The following is an 18674-nucleotide window of genomic DNA, read 5'->3' as shown; positions in this document are numbered from 1 at the left end:
CAATCCTCACAGGCAAGTTCATACCCCGTCTCCCAAGAAACCAGCTCTAATCTCCCTCCTAACTGCTCCTCTCTCCTCCTGCTCAATCAACTCCTCGAGCACTTAGTTGTTCTGTTACTCGTCCTGACCTGGTTCTTTACCTTTTACAATCACGTCTTCTTGTTTGGCCCACATTAAGTATTGCCTCCTCTGTAAAACCTGCCTTGAACTCTTGATCTTCCCCAGCAAACACGCTCCTCCTCCAGTCCTTTTCATGTCAGTAAATGCCACGTCCACCTATTCAGTTACTCAGGCCAGGAAGCTGGATGTCATCCTTTCCTTAAAGCCCTATCCACTCTTCCAATCACATTTCCAACTGCCCTTTTTTCTGGCTCTGAAATTGATATCCATTCTGTCCACACTTCTTTACCTCCATTGGTGTCACTGAAGGTCAACCCATAATCATCCATCCCTAAAACCACAGCAAGAGCCTTCTGAAGTAGTTTTCCCACTTCTGTGCTCGCCTCTTTTCTACCCTTCACTGGTTCCCAAAGCATTTAGAATTCACTCAAAAATCTCTAGTAAGACCCCGCGTGGTCTTGGCTCCTGTCTTCTCCAACCTTGTCTCACCCTTTCCCTAGTGTTCCGCTCTCTTTCCAGAACTAGTTCCAGCTAGGACGAGCCAAGGTTTTTTCCAGATGCCTTTACTTGAGCAGCAGGCACAGATGCATACTCACTTTTTAGGTTTCCATGTAAATATCTCACTCCCTGATTCCGTTAGTTTAAAAGTTTCTCTTCTGTCCCTGGCCATATCCTCTCACAGCACTGTTTTTACTTGTTGTTTACCACAATTTGACCTATTTATTTGTTTAATGTCTGTCTGCCTTACTCGACTGCAAGTCCATGAGGGCAAGAACTGTCGTTTGACTCTCCACTATAAACCCCACTATATCTGGCATGCAGATGCCCCACGAATACTTGAATGAGTGTTGCTTGTACATATTTCAATTACTGCCCTTATCACACTGTTCTGTAATTATGTTTACATGGCTTCTCTACTAAACAGTAGAACACAGCACGGAGTTCAGGAAACGTTTAATGAATCGTTCAGCTAAACTGTAAGCCTCTCAAGAGCAGGAACCGTTTTGGTTATACTTCTGTCATCTAACATGATTACGCGTATGAGGCATTCATCATGATGCCATCAGTTGGGTAGAAAATCTCAATTTCACTTCACCCACATGGACCAGCGAAAACAATTTAAATGTCAATTCTGCTTCTATGAAAAATCCTTGTCATGTATTTTAAAGCTTACAACTACTACTGATTTGTGGGAGCAAACATAGGGGAGACCAGGGAGTTTAAATGAGGACAGCTAAACATTTTTCAATTAGAATGAAGTACAGGCTAATTATCAAGATTCTTACTTCAATTTTTCTTATTATGTCATATAATCCTCCTAGCATGTGTAACATCTGATACAGAGCACAATGTGGGCAAACATTCAGAATCCAATGGGAAGGGACAACTGTAAAGTATTTTTGGATTAATGATCGGCAGACAAACCTGCCTTGGGGAGCAGTTAGGAGTCATTAGAGGTGGAATCAGATTTCAAGTGTTCTTGGCAATCAGCGCTGAGAGAGATCATGAGACCACAGAGCACACACAAAGCCTTTCATTGGCTGGTGGGAAGGGGATGGAGAAGCAGGTAAGAGTACCAGTCACAGGTTACTCACGGCCTGAGGATAACTGTAAGTGCCAAATTTGGTTCTTAGTCTTTTGAATCCACTGAAATACCTTCCTTACCTGTCAGAGCCCACCCCTGGAGGTTGACCAATACCCTAAATTCCCAAAGCCTGGGTTCATGCTTCCAGGTTGAGAAGGCAAGCACTACTCCCCCCTTCCCTCAATGAATCTGAAGTCCATGTGCAGCAAAACTACTAATTCCCCCTCAGTTGCTTCTGGGTAAAAATGTAGAAGAGATATTCACAAGGGGGAAAAGAACCAAAGGAGTGGTGGAAGTAGGGATAGAGAAGACAATAATTTTCTAAAAGAAAAGGCAAAGCTTTTTTCCATTCTCCAAAAGATGAGCAGTATGGCAGACTGCTGTTCTTCTAAAGACAAGAACAAAACAAAACACCCTTTAAGGTCACTTGAGGACCCAAACAAAGAACTCTCCCCGGACAAAAGGGCTCCAAGGGCTCCTGCTGCTGGCCCCAACATCTTTCTCAAAGCAAGAACCAGCTAACAAAAGGGTGGTACAGTGTGCAGGAGTCAGAGTGCCTCAGGGAGAAGCCTGCCGAGCGAGATGCTTGACCACAGATAACAAGTGGGTTAGAAGGAAGTTTCTGGAGCACAGTAAGGTTCACAGTGTCATCCCATGGCACCAGAGGTGTTTTACTGGAGACCATAGGCAGTGTACCCTCAGGTACCAGGTCACTAGAGGCTGAAAAGAAACTGAACAGTGTGGTTAAATCAATTTCAGCACTGGAGTTCACGAACTGAAGGCAGGTGACAAACGCTACTAAAATTGTTATATATTCCTCTATTCAGCAGGGGAAAAACAGTCAAATGCTCTTTGCCTTGAGAGAAACAGAGCCATATCATTTGGAAACATTCGAGAGGTAAGGGAGGGATGGGTGAAGGGAAAAGCATGGCTCAGATGGCACGTTGCCACGCTTCTGGTAGAAGGGCTTCTCTTCCTGGGGACGAAAGGGACGCGGAAAGCACTATTCATCCGAGCCTACACAGTGAGAACCGATAGACGATCGTCTTGAAGATTGTGACAAACGTTGAGCTTGTCTTCAGCCAGAGGCTGAAACCTCAAGCTCAGGATGGCGTTCTTTGGCCTTGGCTGTACAGGTCAGGGAAGAAGAAAGGCCTCTGTCCTTTTCTTTGTTAGCATCTCCTTTCTGTTCAATGGAATATTTTCCTTGGGCGGGCCAGCCTTTTTTTTTCCTTCTGAAAAAAAAAAATCCTTCATCAGCTCTTCGTACTTCTGTTCTGTCACAGATACTGTCCACAAATATAATTATCTAAATGGCCGGCTGCTGTGTGACGCTGATCCCCCACCACGATGGCTCCACGCTACTGTCAGGAACGGAGACAACGGATTTGTGCAGAATTTTGCCGAGGTCCAGGTAGGATATAGGGTGCAATGAGACAGCACACGTCCCAAATCCAAATGCTGTTAAGTGCCCATGTCTCTCCCTAGGAAGCACGCTGATGATTTTCTCAAGCACAAATATGACTTTTCTTGTTGCCAGAGGTGGCACTTGCTGAGAACTGACGGCGCTTCTTCAGTGTTAGTGCAGAGGTAATCACAGCCTGGAATCTGTCATTGCGAGGAGCACTTAGAGCTAGGGCTGTCTCACACCCAAGGAGCAAGCAGTTATCAGGAATTAACACTGTGGATAGGCAGACATCCTCCCGGGCCGTGGAAGAACGTGTCTACAGGTAGGTTATTTCTGATGAACCTGGAGGACTTTCACCAAAGAGCCACGAGGCCCAACATCCTTAACAAAAATATGGGGAAAAGTTTCTGCAGAGCTTTTGACGTAGACGTTAATTGTATTTGTTCTTCCTTAGGTCATATGCAAAGGTTGAGGAAGTACAGTGTCACTTGGAATGCCACGTCTGTGTCGGGGTGTGGCTCCAAGATTTAGACTGCCAAGGTGCTGAGCTACAGATGGAAAGTGAGAACATCTGAGACACAACCAGAATCACCGTCCGGTCTGAGGGACTAATGCTTCGCGCCCATGCCAGTCAACTTGCTCGGTAACCATGCAGTGTACGCAAAGGAGTAACACGAAGTGGTCCAAGGGTTAAGTGATGAAAATGCAGCTGAAAATTGGATCCAAAGCAGGGATCTCCGATGCAGAATTTGTGCTTGGCTGGGCCAATATCGTCAGAACTACACACTGACAGCTGGAGCCACGGGGGAGGCACATTACTGGACAGAGAGCAATGCCAGCAGAACTGTGGCTTCCAGAGACATTTGAAGAGGTGATAATCCTGTGAAAACTCCCCAAGATACCTAGGTGTTTTGACACTCAAGTTTCAAGTCCAGTAAAATGAGGTGTTACAAAGGTCTTGCCAGCATGCTTAAGAACAGTTTAAAAGTAGCAGCACTGAACACATAAAACTTAAGGGAAATATCTGCCATAGGTACAGTGTTTTTTGGTCCCCCCCCACCGTGAAAATGTATTTCCTATGGCTGGGGGGCACATAAAATGATGAGGCTGCCCAATGAAGGCAGTTTGGTTGTTGTCAACATACTGGTACGTTTGGAATGACTTCCAGGCTTTGACTGGCGGGTACGTCCCCAAAGGGTGTGATGTCGTGTTCACCCTCAGAGACACCACTGGCCCCTTCCAGGCCACCCAGGCACCCATCCTGCCTCCTTACTGAATCTTACTTCTGCCCTCTTGGTGTGTCTTAAGAGACAACGCACGAGCAGGCCAATGACCAGAACGTTAAGGTTGTTTTAAATGCCATGCTCAATCTGTCTGCTTTTAGGGTTTGAACAGTTTTATTTTTTTTTTATTTTATTTTATTTTTTTTCAGTTTTATTTTTAAAGGGAGAAAAACTGGGACTCTTTGCTCAGGTTTCAGATGGGGCTCAGAACAGGTTTTACTCACCGCTCTTCCCTGGACCTTATTAAAGCATGACGGTCTGAAATGTCGTCATGTTAAACAACATGCTGAGGAAGCCCGTTAGGGACCTGTCACCCAGGGGAAGACTGATTCCGAGTGGAATCTGAATTAGCCTAGCTGTCCCCCGACTGCAAATGAAGCAGGAAGTCACTGCTCAACCCACATCCCAAACAACCTCCTTTTAGAATTTATTTCTGAGGAAAGCGGTATTTTAAAAGGTATATAAAAGTGACATATTTTTATATATCTGGTAGGGAGAACATTTTAAAAGGCCCCTGCAATGTTGTTTGGATGTTTTTTGGTTTTTTGGGGGAAGGGGCATATTATTAAAAAAAGAAAAAAAGGCATAAAGCTATTTCTTCCAGTACAGATGAAATCACGGAGTTGCATTTTAGGCTGGGATGTAATGCCCTGGCAATGGCTATATTGCATTCCAGGGGACATGGTTATTTCCCCAACACTGCCAATGTTTGTTGAAAACATTGGGAATGTTAAAAGCATTTGGTTAAGTACCATTAATAGGATGACACAAAATATTCTTAATTCATAGCACAAACGGAACTACTCTGTATTCTGCAATGTGCCCCCGTTTTTTTGCCTGCACAGCACACAGACATTATCGAGGTCATAAGCGTCACGGGTACAACAGAGTCGGGGGAGAATTTTACCAATGGAGTCAGTGTGTTTATAGTTAGCAGTGCTACACTCCTGGTACGCTACCTACTTCACACATTAGAAACACACATCAGAGCTCCGTGGATATTGGACACACCCCGTATCTCCTTCCGTATCATTTGGCAACCACAGATTCCAATGGGAGTCCATAGTTCCGACCACGAGACGCAAACTCTTAGCTCCCTGCATTCCACGTTTATTGGTGCAATGAGGTGCAATCCAGATGGGACTGTCCAACATCTGCAGCATGGCTAGATGCAGCATAATGGAAGCAGGTATTATATGGAACTGCTGAAGTTCTGCAGGGTGTATGTTTTTCAGGACACTCACACATGCTCACAAAATCGATCAAGAAAGTATTTACCTGCAAGCTGCAGGCATTCCTTACGATGTCAGGGAGGACAGACAGCACCCAGTGCATAGCCCACGTCTGGAGCGAGGCCAGGGCACCCCTGACAGCTAGCTGTAGTGGAGGGTCGGATTCACGCCTCTGCGCAGGCAGAGTGCCCGCAGAATCCAACTGTGATTGGCAGCATTACCTTGCCCGAGTCTGCTTGGACTCTGCCGATTCCACATGTGTAATCTATTCCTGGTAGCACAGAAAATACACACCCTTCACATTTAGTGGGGGCATATACACCAAACATACAGCAGCCATTCTTTTGTATGAGTAGGTAAAACATAGGTGTTTTTGTCCCAAAGCAGGATAGCTGTATGTCATGTTAAGTGTTCCCAGGAGACCCGTGGAGCTCCCCGTATAGACTAGGGTTCATTGTACTCAGCAGTGCCCGGTTCATTGTAGGAAATGTACTTTACTGTGGTATGTAGTTTCGGTATGGAAACTACTGCGGCAAGCTGGCATTTTCACTTAGGGACAAAGGCAAAATCCACTCTAAGTATCCACTTAGGCCATGAAGAGACACCAGATATGAAATACATCATATCTGTCTTCATTCCACACAAAACTGCACACACTGCATCCACCTGTGCACTGTTCTGGGGCCGCTTTGTACACAACACACTCATCTTTGGCGGAAATGGTAACACTAATAAGGCTCTTCTTTGAGACAGGGGCCGAGTCAATGCCTGTCTCCAGGGCCCACATCAGGACTATCTTGTGTGCACAATGGAAGAGACTACGTTGGGGAGATGCCTTTATTTCCAGGAAAGCTAAGAAACAGGGAGACTTGTGAGAGGTGGGATGTTTTTGCCCTTTTTATTGGCCCTCAGCAGGTAACCCAAGCATGCAAGCAAACAGGGGATCTGCAGCACAGGCACAGCAGCCATCTCTCAAGCAGCAGTTTACTCTCCGTACACCTGGGTTATCATCTGGACCGGCAGCCATTTGGAATGAAGAGTCGAATCTCTGCCGCCTGCTGCCGCGCGGCAGGCACACGCCAGCAACCCTGGGACACGCCTGCTGTGGAGGCTCCCGGTGAACGCGAGCTGGCACAGACAGAGGTCTATCCTCTTCCAATCGCCTGCAACTCATGTTGCAAGCTGAACTTGTAGGGTTTGCCACTCAAAACACAAAGCTTCCTCTGTATCTCCTGAGGTATGTTTTAAAAAAGCAGCAAGGCCATTCACACATGGTTCATGTTCTTATTGTTTGCTGGAGCGTTTCTGATGTGCTGGGGGGAAGACAAGACCCCTGATGTACGAAGTTGGGCTTAACTCCCCAGAGCCCAACTCTCCCAAGGAAACTCACTGCTGCAGGGTACTTTACCTTCGTGTGGGGCTGGGTCTGGATGGAGCCGTATTCATATTTCTTCTTTCCGCTGCCTTATTAATATCTGAAAAGAATAATCAACCCATCTGTTCAATGCTACGGAATAAAAACAATATCATCAGCACATTTCAAATGAAAGCAACAACAAAAAAACTACAATGACAACCAGATGGTGTAAGAAAATCCATTCAGCAGACACACTGTCACTTGGGCAATTTTTATTAAGTTACGGCCGTACATTCTTATGGCTTGGTGAGGAACGTCCCTCAGTTTTCTAGTGAACACATCATTCGTGTAAAACGGATTATTATGTCAATGCTTTAACACTCCGCCAAGCTCTAAACCTAACACTTGCCCCCTCCAAAAGGGAAAAAGGTTGTCTTCTAAACTCTTGGAGAGCCAGCTGTTAAGATTCTTTTTTGAGGGTAGAAGAGTGGGCGGAAGGTAAGGGGAGAGAGTATTTAAAAAAAAAAAGAAAACAAAAAGAGCAAAGGCAAATAATTCCATTTTATGTTAAAAAGTAAGAGCTGGACTCCATTGTCTTAAAACCTCCAATATTCCATGAAGCAGGGCCTCCTTTTAGTGTGCCTTGTATTGTATTTCATTGAACAGAATCTTCCAGAATGAGATGTAGGAAAGAAATGAATTAATTTTTTTTTTAAACAAAGTATATGACATGTTAACATTTACAACCCTCACAGGTAAGTACCTAAGAATAAGAACTGGCATTTGGTATAGTAGGATTGGGTAATAAAAGCACTCCTCATAAGAAGTTTTCATTAGAGAAGCCTGGCATACACAACTAGGTAAGGCAGAACAGTGGAACCGTACAAAACTTACAGAAAAGCCAATTTGTGAAGTTAAAGCGTGCTTGCTGAAGACAAAACAAACCAGCTTTGTAAAAACTGCAGTGAATACAAAGACACCCTGTACAAATAAGAATTGAAGTATCTAAAGAAATGTGATCATCTATGCCCAAAGATGACATCTGATCATTTTATATGACTTAAAGATACATAAATGCATTAAAAATTTCATATTTCAGTTGAGAGAAATAAAACTGCTTCCTGCTGCAGTGCAGTTTTGTTCCCCTTGTTCTGTATTAAGCAAATGATCTTGTATCTAATGACATTAAATGGTATTAAGCACTCACATAATTAGAGTGCTTTAAAATAGTAATTATGTATTTAAAAAATTCCAACCAGAGTCCTATCATGTGAAAGACCACAGTAACACCACCAAAACAACTTAACAGGTCTGGTATAGACTTTACCCTGCTACGTTGTCAACTTTTGAGTTCCTGTTCAAGTGATAACGATCTTTAATTCCATTTTAAGTCAGAAGTCTCTATTATGCCTAGGAGAAGAAGGGCTTTTGACAAAACTGCAAGTTACATAAACCTAAATAGTCAAAGAAGCATATTTTAAGTTGCCTCTTACCTTTTCAATTAAGCAGACACAGTCTATAATCCCTCTATTTTTAAACAATCAGGAAATAGTTTGTATGTGGGACTTGGCAAGTCATATCTGACCATGGCTTTGGTACTTACTGCACATGGCACTTTCACAATTTACAACCCTTAAAGTTCACTACCATCTGAATTACGTATTGTATAACGATAGGCCCTATAGGAAATATCTAGTTCTTTTATATATAATTGTGAATATCAATTCATGTTTAGAAGGGCCTACTGACCTAATCTGCTCACTTACTTTGTACTGCTTTCTAATATAGGGTGACTACGATTCAGACAGAATTGTGATGTCCTTGATTATTCAAGCATTGTTCCAAGTATCTGTGGAATACGCTAGGGGTGGTGGTAGTGCAAAGATTTCTTTCACATAAGTACCGTATCTTCCAGCAGGACTCCATTTATTATTATATGGTCTTGTGAATAAAGAACACTCATCTCAACACTTGACTTGACCTGGCTAACATTTCGCTGAGAGTACAGAACATATGGCATTACTTGAATTAGTAAATTTCTACTAATGCTATATAATTTGCCCTCATCATATGAAAAGGACTATTACACTGTCTAATTCTATCCAGTTCTGTGAGGGCCTACGCATAGGCCTGGGGAGACCAAAGTAGTCATATATTATGTACCTTTGGATCACAACTGCTTCTAGTTAGAATGAAGGAGGTAAATAGTTGACTTTGAAGTTGGTGAAATTTCCTGGCAATTATTTGAAAGATTATTTAAAAATTCAAGATTATATCTTTAAACCATTTTGATTGTAATTTGCCTCTTAGTATCTATTTTCATTGAGTAGTCCAGAACAATTGTAGTATTTGGATGGTGTGACTTATGTGTCTTCTGCAAAAAAGAGAACTCTCAGACCATTTTCTTAAGTTTAGGGGTTAGCAAACTTTTAGTGTGGTACATCAAATGTTTGTTTATCCACCCCTATTTAAGAGTTCCTTAAACCTCCATCATGGGTGAGATATGGAGAAAATGAGACCTGGACATTTTTGACAGAGTCATTGCCATCCAAGAGGACGGCTCAGATTAAGACAGGGCTTGGGGGTTTTCAGTGAGTTATGAAAACAAAACAGTTATCACCACCAATCCCCATAAACAACAAAATCCTAACATATGTACACACAGAACTTTTAAAAAACCTATGAGTTCAGAGATACAAGAATAGAGAAGCCACCACAAGTACAAATAACTTCAGGGAGCTGATCACAATATAGCAAAGATTTAGAGTCAAGAAAAAAACCTTGCCCCATCCCAATTTTTTTGTCACACAATCACATCAATTGTAAACACATCAATTGGAGGGTCATTTGAACAAGTTTCTCTTTAAAAACACAAATATTTGGACTTGTAAAGGGGGCTTTTGCATGAATTAGTTGAGTAAGATTATTTTCTTCCTAAATCCTTACAGAGATACATAATCCACACCAAGGAAATAGAAACAATATTAATGTAAAGGAGAAGGGATAAAAGATGGGAAGACAATTTGAGGAACTTTCTGAACATCGGGTGATCCATAATTAGGGAGAATTTAATCAAGAGGGTAGTGGCAACTTGGGAGTCTCCAAGGAGAGGTGGAATGCCTCCTGTGGATCGAAGAGGAAGAACTGGTACTTCTTTCTCCTGCTATATTTCATCCCAGCACAAAGTCAGTCTCTAAGTGTCTCTTCCATCTCAGCTTGGTTGGCGCGTCCATATTTTGTTAGTCGTACAAGCAGTGTGAATACCATTCAAAATCACCATCATCATGAGGTGCCTAACCTTGGCCCGAATAGCTATAATTTGCAAGTGGTCTTCTGAAAACAGTTAAAAGCATTTCTCAAATAAGGATTTTTAGACAAGAAAAACAGCACCAACTGAAGGGATTTACATAAAAGGAAAAAAACCAACGGAAAATCATCTAGAAAACATGATGTTATACAAGAAGTGACAGAGCTGTCTTAAATCATAAAAGAATGGGGTACAGAACTCCTAAAGAAAGACACAATGCCTAATCCACAATTTTACTTTAGACTAATATGCCAAACAAAGTTCACACAATGGTCCTTGGATAATGCTATAAATAAATATGAATGCTTCATTCACAGTACCGAGAACTACTTTCTTCTATCTTTTTAACTGTACCATCATAAAATAACTCTCTTTACCTGAAAACCAATTTTTTATACTCCAGGCGATCGCCATGGAAAACAATGCGGACTATTCTGAACAAGGGCAGTATGAGCCACAGCACTTAGTGACAGAATCACCATTGGCTGTTGAAAGAATCCAGACGCCAGTACAATTTCAATAAGTGCTTACAAATGAAATAAAACTCCCCAAAAGGCTTAGCTGAAAAACAACTAGCAATCAGGTGTTATGTTGGAAATAACTAATGATAAAGACGACACTTGGAAAATCATCCTGACAGGACAGTGGATCTCACACATCAAACTGCCACAATTGGGAGGGGAGAAGAACAGGACTTCTCACTTAAACTCTATTTATGAAGATGACTTTGATGGTCTTGTGACATCAGGGACACTGTAACAAGTTATACTGTAACTAGTCAGGGACAAGAGAATGCTCTGCTTTAACCTTTAAGCTCACTTTGAAGACTACGCATTCCCTCATATTTGATCATGTTTCATTCTATTTAAAATAATTATTATATTTTTAACTGTATGAGGATCTTATTCCTGGGAACAGAAATGGGGAAAAAAGTGAGCTTACATATACAGAATGCTTCCTCTGTCCCGGAGCCTGCACTAAGAACATTTCCGTGCATTCTCTCATGCAATCCTTTCTACACCTCTTGGAGTTAAGTACTGTTATGATCTCTATTTTGCAAAGGAGGAAACCTTGAGGTTTTGAGAAATTGACTTATCTGAGGTCCCCCAATGATCAGGAGGCAGAGCTAGGACTCTAACCCAGGTTTGTCTGACACCAGAGTGCTTAAACATTGTGTTATGCTGCCTCCAACAGGGAGTGCAAAGACAGTTTCCATTTTAAACACACTTGCTAGGACTCCCTGATGAAATACTGATGGAACCTGGAAAAGGCCCACTCTACGCTAGTCACTCTGATGGCTCAAGTGCCCCAGACACCCAAGAGGGTAGGACCTACTTATTCAATTACTACTTCAATTTCTATCACCTCAAATGTTTCTGGCTTTTGCTACTGACATTCTATTCATTTGTCTTCAGACAAAAATTCTCTTATCAAAATTTTATTTCCTGCACTTTTTACTTCTTTTGAGGAAAAAGCACTTGGCTGGTATCAGCAAATATGAGTTCTAGTCCTACTTGGGGAGAGGGGAGGATTGGATTTAGTCAAGGCACTTGACTTATCTGAACCTGATAACATGAATATTCTACCTGGGTTAGTTATGCTGATTCAAGGAGAATATCAGCTAAGAGAAAAAAAACCTCACTAATTTAGATTCACAAGGTTGAGTTAATCTAAATTAGTAAAAAAGTCTGAGCTATAAAAATGTAAAATACAGGTTTATTTAAAACAGGTAAAATTTCAGTGAAATTGTACAAGTGGAGATCCTTCGAGAACTAAATCAACGAACTCGAAAAGGATTGTTATAATCAGTACATCATTTGCTTGTGTGCCTACTGTGGACTGAGCCTTAGACATATGGCAACAACAAGGCTGAAGTCTCTGCCTTAAAGGAGTTCACTGTTTAATAAAGGAAAGAGGCACATGTACACAGAAAATCACAACATAATCTAAAGTGGGATTATGGGAGAGATAATGAAGGCCTAACTACGAGCATGTGTGTATGGCAGTGGAGAGGAGCAGGCCAGACAGGAGACTGGGAAGAAAGGGGGCAGGGAGGAGGTGGAGGAGGCAGGGAAGGCCTAAAAGGAACATTTAAACTGCGTCCTCAAGGATGAGTAGTTTACCAGAAAGACAGAAGTCATTCCAGCATGTGCAGAAGTAAAGGAATGGTGTGCAGGATGTGAGTTAGAAATACTATAAGGAAGTTGGATGCAGGGAATGGGAGGGTAGTAGCAGGAAAAGAGAGGAACTACAGATGCAAACCTGAGTTAGACTAGATCGCAAAAATCTTTGCTATGGAAAAGGAAGGAATTGGTGGCAAGAGGGCCTGGCTATGAACTGATCTACAATAAATAGAGTCTCAGTGAAGCCAAATAATGAAGGCTTACCGTATGTATATTATCCCAAAAAGGGAGGAAGGAGTACTTAAACCTAAGACATTTAAAATACTGCCCATTATAACGTTCTTTAAGGATCACTGGTTTGACACTGCAGAAAACAGGTAAGAGAAAGTAATGAAAAGGTTATGATTTTACCTTCGGTAAAGGGATATAAAATGAACTGATGGCCAGTAATGAATAGCCAGCAATCTATTAGTTCAACTCACTGTTCAGAAAGAAACAGACAACCAACCACCCTTCCTTATTTTTTCTTTTGAAAATTTAATTGTAGTTAAAAAAAAAAACCACACAATTTATCATCTTAATCATTTTTAAACATATTCAGTAGTGTTAAATAGATTCACATTGTGACACAGACCTTCAGCAGAACTTTTTCATCTTGCAAAACTAACCCTCTACACCTAATAAACAACGCCCCATTTCCCTGTCATTTATATGTATGTTCTTTCTATTCTCACATCACATTCCTTTAATGAAGATATACCAGTACCACCTAAGATGGTTAAAAAATCAGATTCCCAGGCCCTGTCTCAAACGTTCAGAATCTGAGGATGAAGCCTAGGGATCTATATTTTACCAAGTTTCTGAGGTGATTCTTGGCAGGTATTTGGAAACTGATACTCTATAATCTATTTATCCCTTTAGTGTATACATCACATGTACTTAGGTCTTCTATTCAGAAATCTCTCTAAACTCCTGTGTTCAAGGGGAAGTAACTCATAAACATAATCTGTTACCAAAAAAGTATCACAATGGCTAAAATCTGTTAAAGTTTAATCCCGGAAAATGACACAGAAAGCATAATCACCTGGCTACCTCTGAAGGAAATGGAATCATGAACCCGAGTTTCCATAGTGCAGAAGGTAGTAATAATATTCAATTATAAGGTCAGTCCCCCCCACCAGGAGGAGTGTGCAGTGCACCAGTTCTCTTCAATTTCATTTGATCATTTAAAAAGTATCCTGAAAAAATTTCTTTTTCCAATTATGCATTTGTTTAAAATGGCAGGAAACATATTAACCACTGAGTTTGCCACTTTTTGATAGCATGTTAGTCACTTCTTTGGCTAATAAAGGGCAAACTGTCAACTAAGTTCTCTCTAAATTCTGCAAACTAGAACTGTCAGTATTTTGCTGGCAGGGGCTACAACTCCCGCTTCTTCTGAGGCATTTTGTTTTTGTACCTACATGCAAAAAGAGAAAAAGAGCCACAAATATAATTTCACATCCACACCATTAAAAGCAAATCTAAATTTAATAAGCAGACCATGGAATCTTGGTAGGTCTGCTTTCTTTGTTCTCAAGAAGGTGAAAGCATCCTACTGAATGGAAGGAATTAAAACATTGAAAACGCCACAGATATTCTAACTATTCCTATTATCTTTAGTTCCAATTATGAAGCCAAAAACATTTTATAAAATTAACATCTTGCTTAATTAAAATGAATCCATTAAGTAAATGCAACCATAAACCAGTTGTCAATTCCTATTAGTAATCTGGGATGTGAACAGATTAGTACCAGAATCTGCTTCAACCTCTAGTTCCAGTGAAAACTCATTTTCTCAAGTCCTAAATCAGGGGTTCTCAAACTTTAATGTACATAAACACCACAGGGGTGGCTTTTACAAGGCAGACTCCCGGGCCCCCACCTCCAGAGACCAGTCAGTTGGGAGTGGGGGTTAGGGAGCTGCATTCATGGATCTGTATTTCCAACAAGCTGTTCCAGTGACTGATGCCATCCTAATGTAAGTTCCCCAAAGGCTGCAAAAGGTTCAGTTACACATTTATAATCTTAAATTTCAAAACTGAACGAAATCATGTTTTCCCTACTTTTTCTTTGGATATCAAAAATAATTTTTGAAGAGATTAAAAGTAAACTTCTTGTATCATCTCTACATACATGTTATTACTATCTCAATCTCCAATGGCGTAATTAAGTATACTCATTTAAAGTTGAATTACTTATGATTTAAAGTTCTCCAAAGCTTGCCCACTAGCTGCAGGGCCAACCAAACCTTCAGCAATTCAATCATTCCACATCCAAAACAGGGGCCCACTCAAGACATTTTAGAGCTAAAGTGGTAAGACACTCTGCTTTTTAACTGTTCTCTAATGCAACTTAAGTTGCCTTGACCCTTGCCTAATGTTGTCGGTCTTTATATAGGTCAACAATAATGTGGTTTTGAACATGAAATAAAGGGAAAAGAGTCTTACGGTCTGGAAAGTTTTGATTCTTTGAGGGGAATTATTTTCTTAACATAAAAGTAATTGGTCCACTTGACTATTTAGCTCTTATTTTTTTAGTGATAGGATAAAGAATGAAAATGACCATCCCTATAAATATTCATATCTGGTGGTAATAAAACCACCGTTTAAAAAGCAGCAGGCATGCTGGTATTATATATTTAGCTGTCAGTGTACTTCATATTTCCCTGCAGACAGTGGCCTCACCCCGTTCCTTTCATTAATGCCTATCATTAACGAGAGTAACATAGAGGGTCACTGCCCTTTTAACTTCTTGACAGTCGACTCTGTCAACGTCTTGACAGTTTAACTCTGCTTACGGGGAATAGTCTAGACAGATGTGTATGCAGTTTACAGGACAAATCTCTTGACACAAAAAGCTAACTAAGCTTTAAAAGCACTTGTCTCAAAGATACACAGTAATCGTTAGTAAATCATAAGATACAGAACGGAAACAATATAGCAGAAAGAGTAGTAGGCTTTGGGGAACACTGGTATTTCAGTGTTCATAGTGAGATATGCACCATGTTTTCCTCTCTTGTTTTCCTATCTACATTGCACGTTTAGCATGTTAAAGCCTTTGATAAATTCTGGAATAAGGACACCGCTTTACCCTCAGACTGTCCCAATTTTGTTTGATGTTGAAATCTTTGATCTTCAGTAATGTCTTGAATACGCTCTACTACATATGTGATTTGAGCAAGAAATCTAACCTCTTTGAGCCATTATTTCCTCACATGCAAAAAAGATAACACGAGTCTACTTTATCTCACAAGATGACACCCAGGAGAAAACGAGTTGGTATTTGTAAACCATATGCACTGCTGGTTAAATGTTATCGTTACCACTAAGCGTAATAGTGAGTTTAGACATTTCATTCTTCATGGGAATAAAAAAAAATTGCTCAAGGGAATAAGATATTAAATATGTTTCCTCCAAATGTTTTTTTTATTCTTAAAAGCACAACTAAATTTCAGTAATTCATTCTCACAGTAGTAACAAGCCATACAAGGTACTGCCATCTGCAGGCCACAGAGACAGAAGGCTTGCAATGGTTATTTAAAATGAAGTTTCAAGCCATCAGGCACTTTTCCTCATTAGACTCCTTAAGCCTTTCCAAAAGATGTTTATTCTTAACTTTCGAGCACTGGTAGATGAGGCTCCATTTGTTGAAGTTTTGCAACTGACTCTTGAGTAAAACACATTCTCATTTCTCCTCTACACAGGACTGCTGTTGAGAAATGTGAAGACAAATTACCTTAACCTTATGTAAATTCTACACGGTGCTCATATCAAAGTAATCCCAAAGAATATACATTTTTTTATATAGCCGTTGATGGAAAAAACCCTTGAATGGCCTGAGCTTTTTCAGTTACCTTTCAATGAATTAAAGTAAATCTGCTCTCTCACACATAAAAACAGCTTATGAACAGATTACAAATAGAACGTACTAGACTATTAGCTCATAAATAAGTTAATTTGTCAATGCCTCCTTTAAACACGTGGCGTTCAAGGAGGCATGGGATACTGAGCAACCCGCAACTAGAAAAATTCCTTCCACTTGCAATATGGTTTCTCCAGCACATTCTGTAAGGAGAATCACTGTTTCTACATTTCAAGTTAAAAGATTTTGTCAGAGGTTTCAAAGAATATCTGTGACAGATGAGCTAAAAGAAAGGCAAAGAAACCGGAATGAAGGAAGAAACTAAGGTTAGCAAATAGCCAAGTGATCTGCAATACCCACAATACACAGTTTGGGCTTTACTGGTTTGGAAAAAAGTCAACATGAAAGTTAGTTTTCACACCGCGACTGAATCATACAGAAAACATTAAATCTTGAGTTGTCAAACCCCAAAACTGCTCCACCAGCGTTTGCAGAAACATCTTTTTACGAACTGTCAGGTTCATAACACCACACCACAACGCTACGAGAAAACTCAGGCGGCACAGCGGGTGCACTTGAGCGGACAGTTCTTGCAGTTACTTGGGACTATCATTTGTACGTCAATAACGAGAACAGTTTACAACGAGCAAGCTTATAATCTTAATTATCCCCGAAGATCCTGGGGCATTTCGTAGACTCTGCTACGCCTCAGGGAACAACTCTGTGCAGAGCGAAAGCCAGAAGGACAATTAACCCCACACTCCTAGGGTAGCGGTTCCCAAGGCGTGCAATGCACAATAATTTCAGGAGGAACAAGGACGCACTGTTTATTTTAATAAATAGGTATTTATTTTTTTAGGAGCATTAGAAAAATAACTGGCTTCCATGATACGGTTTGTGATTTACGTTTCCACCTTAAACAAATATATGTAAGAAAGGGGGAAAAAAAGCGTTTAAAGGGAAAAAATTAACATTTGGTAAATAAACAGCAGTACAGATGGTACTCAGACACTAAAGGTGCAACGCGAGAGCCTGGAATATGGGGAACGCCGTCCTAAAAAAAGCCCCTGGCCGGTTGTCCCGGAGTGGAAAGTGTCTTGGATGAGGACCCAGGAGAGAGCCAGCAGGTGGGGGCGGGGGCTCTGTCGCTAATTTCCGGGGTAACCTCGGCATAGCTTCTTCCCCCGTTCTCTGGGCCCGGGGTCCGCGTTATAAAATGGGTGAGGGTGTCACACGACAAGGAGACGCCTCGAGGGGCCGCGAGGCGGCGGCGATCGGGGACCGCGCTCGGTTCGCCGCACGGCACTGGGAGGCGGCCCGCCACGACCCGGGTTCGAATCCCGACTGCGCCACCGACGCGCTGGGAACCCGCAGGCGAGTGGCTTCATCATTTGGAGAAGGGGGCGCAGGGTGTGCAGCCCTCCCCTCCAGAGAAGCCTGGAGGGCTACTGTCGGCGCTTTGCGCAGAGAGGAGGCTGCGGTGCGGCGCCGCGGGACCTGACCCCACCACCAGCCGCCCGGAACGGCCGGGCCTGAGCCTGACAGGAGCCGGAGGAGGCCGCGCCCCGCACCGGGCATGCGCAGCCCCGCGCGCACCCGGAGACAGCCCAGGCCGCGGCCGCGGTCGCGCGTTGAGCGGGCCCTCCCGCCTCAGCGTCCCCATCAGGCCCGTGTCCACCTCAACCGCCTGCCCGTCAGACCCGCGCCTCGGCGGACGGCCACCGCTTCCCGGCACTCACCGCTACCAGCGCGGCGGGCTCCCGGCCGCTCGTCGCCTCAGTGCCGCCGCCGCCGCCGCCTCCGCCTCAGCCCACCTGCCCGCCGTAGGACAAAGGCGCCACCAACCGACCGGCGCGGGCACGAGGCAATGGCGGTCAGGGCGGAGAGTGGGGGCAGAGGGCGCGCACGCAGCGGCAGGCGCGGCAATGTCGTAAGAGCGCGCAGGTTTACGGCAGGGCTGAGTTGGGGGTGTCGATCTCCTTAGCAATGAGGGTGGGAAAGTGGCTCCTCGGCGGCAGTTGAGAACGCGAGGGGTTGCCTAGCAACGGCGTCTCCGGCTGGGGTTGCGTCCCAAGGCCGAGTCTCCCCTCCCCAAAGGGCTTTGCCTTTCTTCTAATTTTCAGAGCGCCTTCCTTTCTCTCTGTGAAAATAGATCATTTAAACCCTAAAATACTTCGATTTAGTCTAGCATGAAAACAAAACCCGAAAACTCTTAGTGTGTGTGTGTGTGTGTGTGTGTGTGTTTGTGTGTGTGTTTGTGTGTGTGTGTGTATATGTAATATAAGTATATATGTATATTTTATATATGAGTATATATATGTGTGTGTGTGTGTGTGTGTATGTATGTATGTATATG

The 18674-nt window shown here is 42.4% G+C and overlaps 1 protein-coding gene across 4 annotated transcripts in view; it reads right to left on the bottom strand.

Annotated features, from left to right (window-relative positions):
• Nucleotides 1-18224, bottom strand: part of NCOA5 (nuclear receptor coactivator 5) — a 28585-nt gene extending 10361 nt beyond the window's left edge. Inside the window, exons 1-2 of one of the 4 annotated variants that reach the window (XM_033094837.1) lie at nucleotides 18058-18224; nucleotides 7037-7103 (exon numbers count right to left, since the gene is read on the bottom strand). In XM_033094837.1, the coding sequence (XP_032950728.1) occupies nucleotides 7037-7074 (38 nt within the window). In that variant the 5' untranslated portion in view covers nucleotides 7075-7103; nucleotides 18058-18224. The remainder of the gene's footprint in view (nucleotides 1-7036; nucleotides 7104-18057) is intronic. The other 3 variants (XM_033094839.1, XM_033094838.1, XM_033094840.1) reach the window with 3 other exon arrangements.
• Nucleotides 18225-18674: the final 450 nt, after the last annotated feature.

This window comes from Rhinolophus ferrumequinum, chromosome 23, assembly GCF_004115265.2.
Source record: "Rhinolophus ferrumequinum isolate MPI-CBG mRhiFer1 chromosome 23, mRhiFer1_v1.p, whole genome shotgun sequence".
NCBI classification, from domain to species: domain Eukaryota; kingdom Metazoa; phylum Chordata; class Mammalia; order Chiroptera; family Rhinolophidae; genus Rhinolophus; species Rhinolophus ferrumequinum.
Note: the sequence above shows the minus strand (reverse complement) of the source record. Positions and strands in the feature narration are given on the sequence as shown.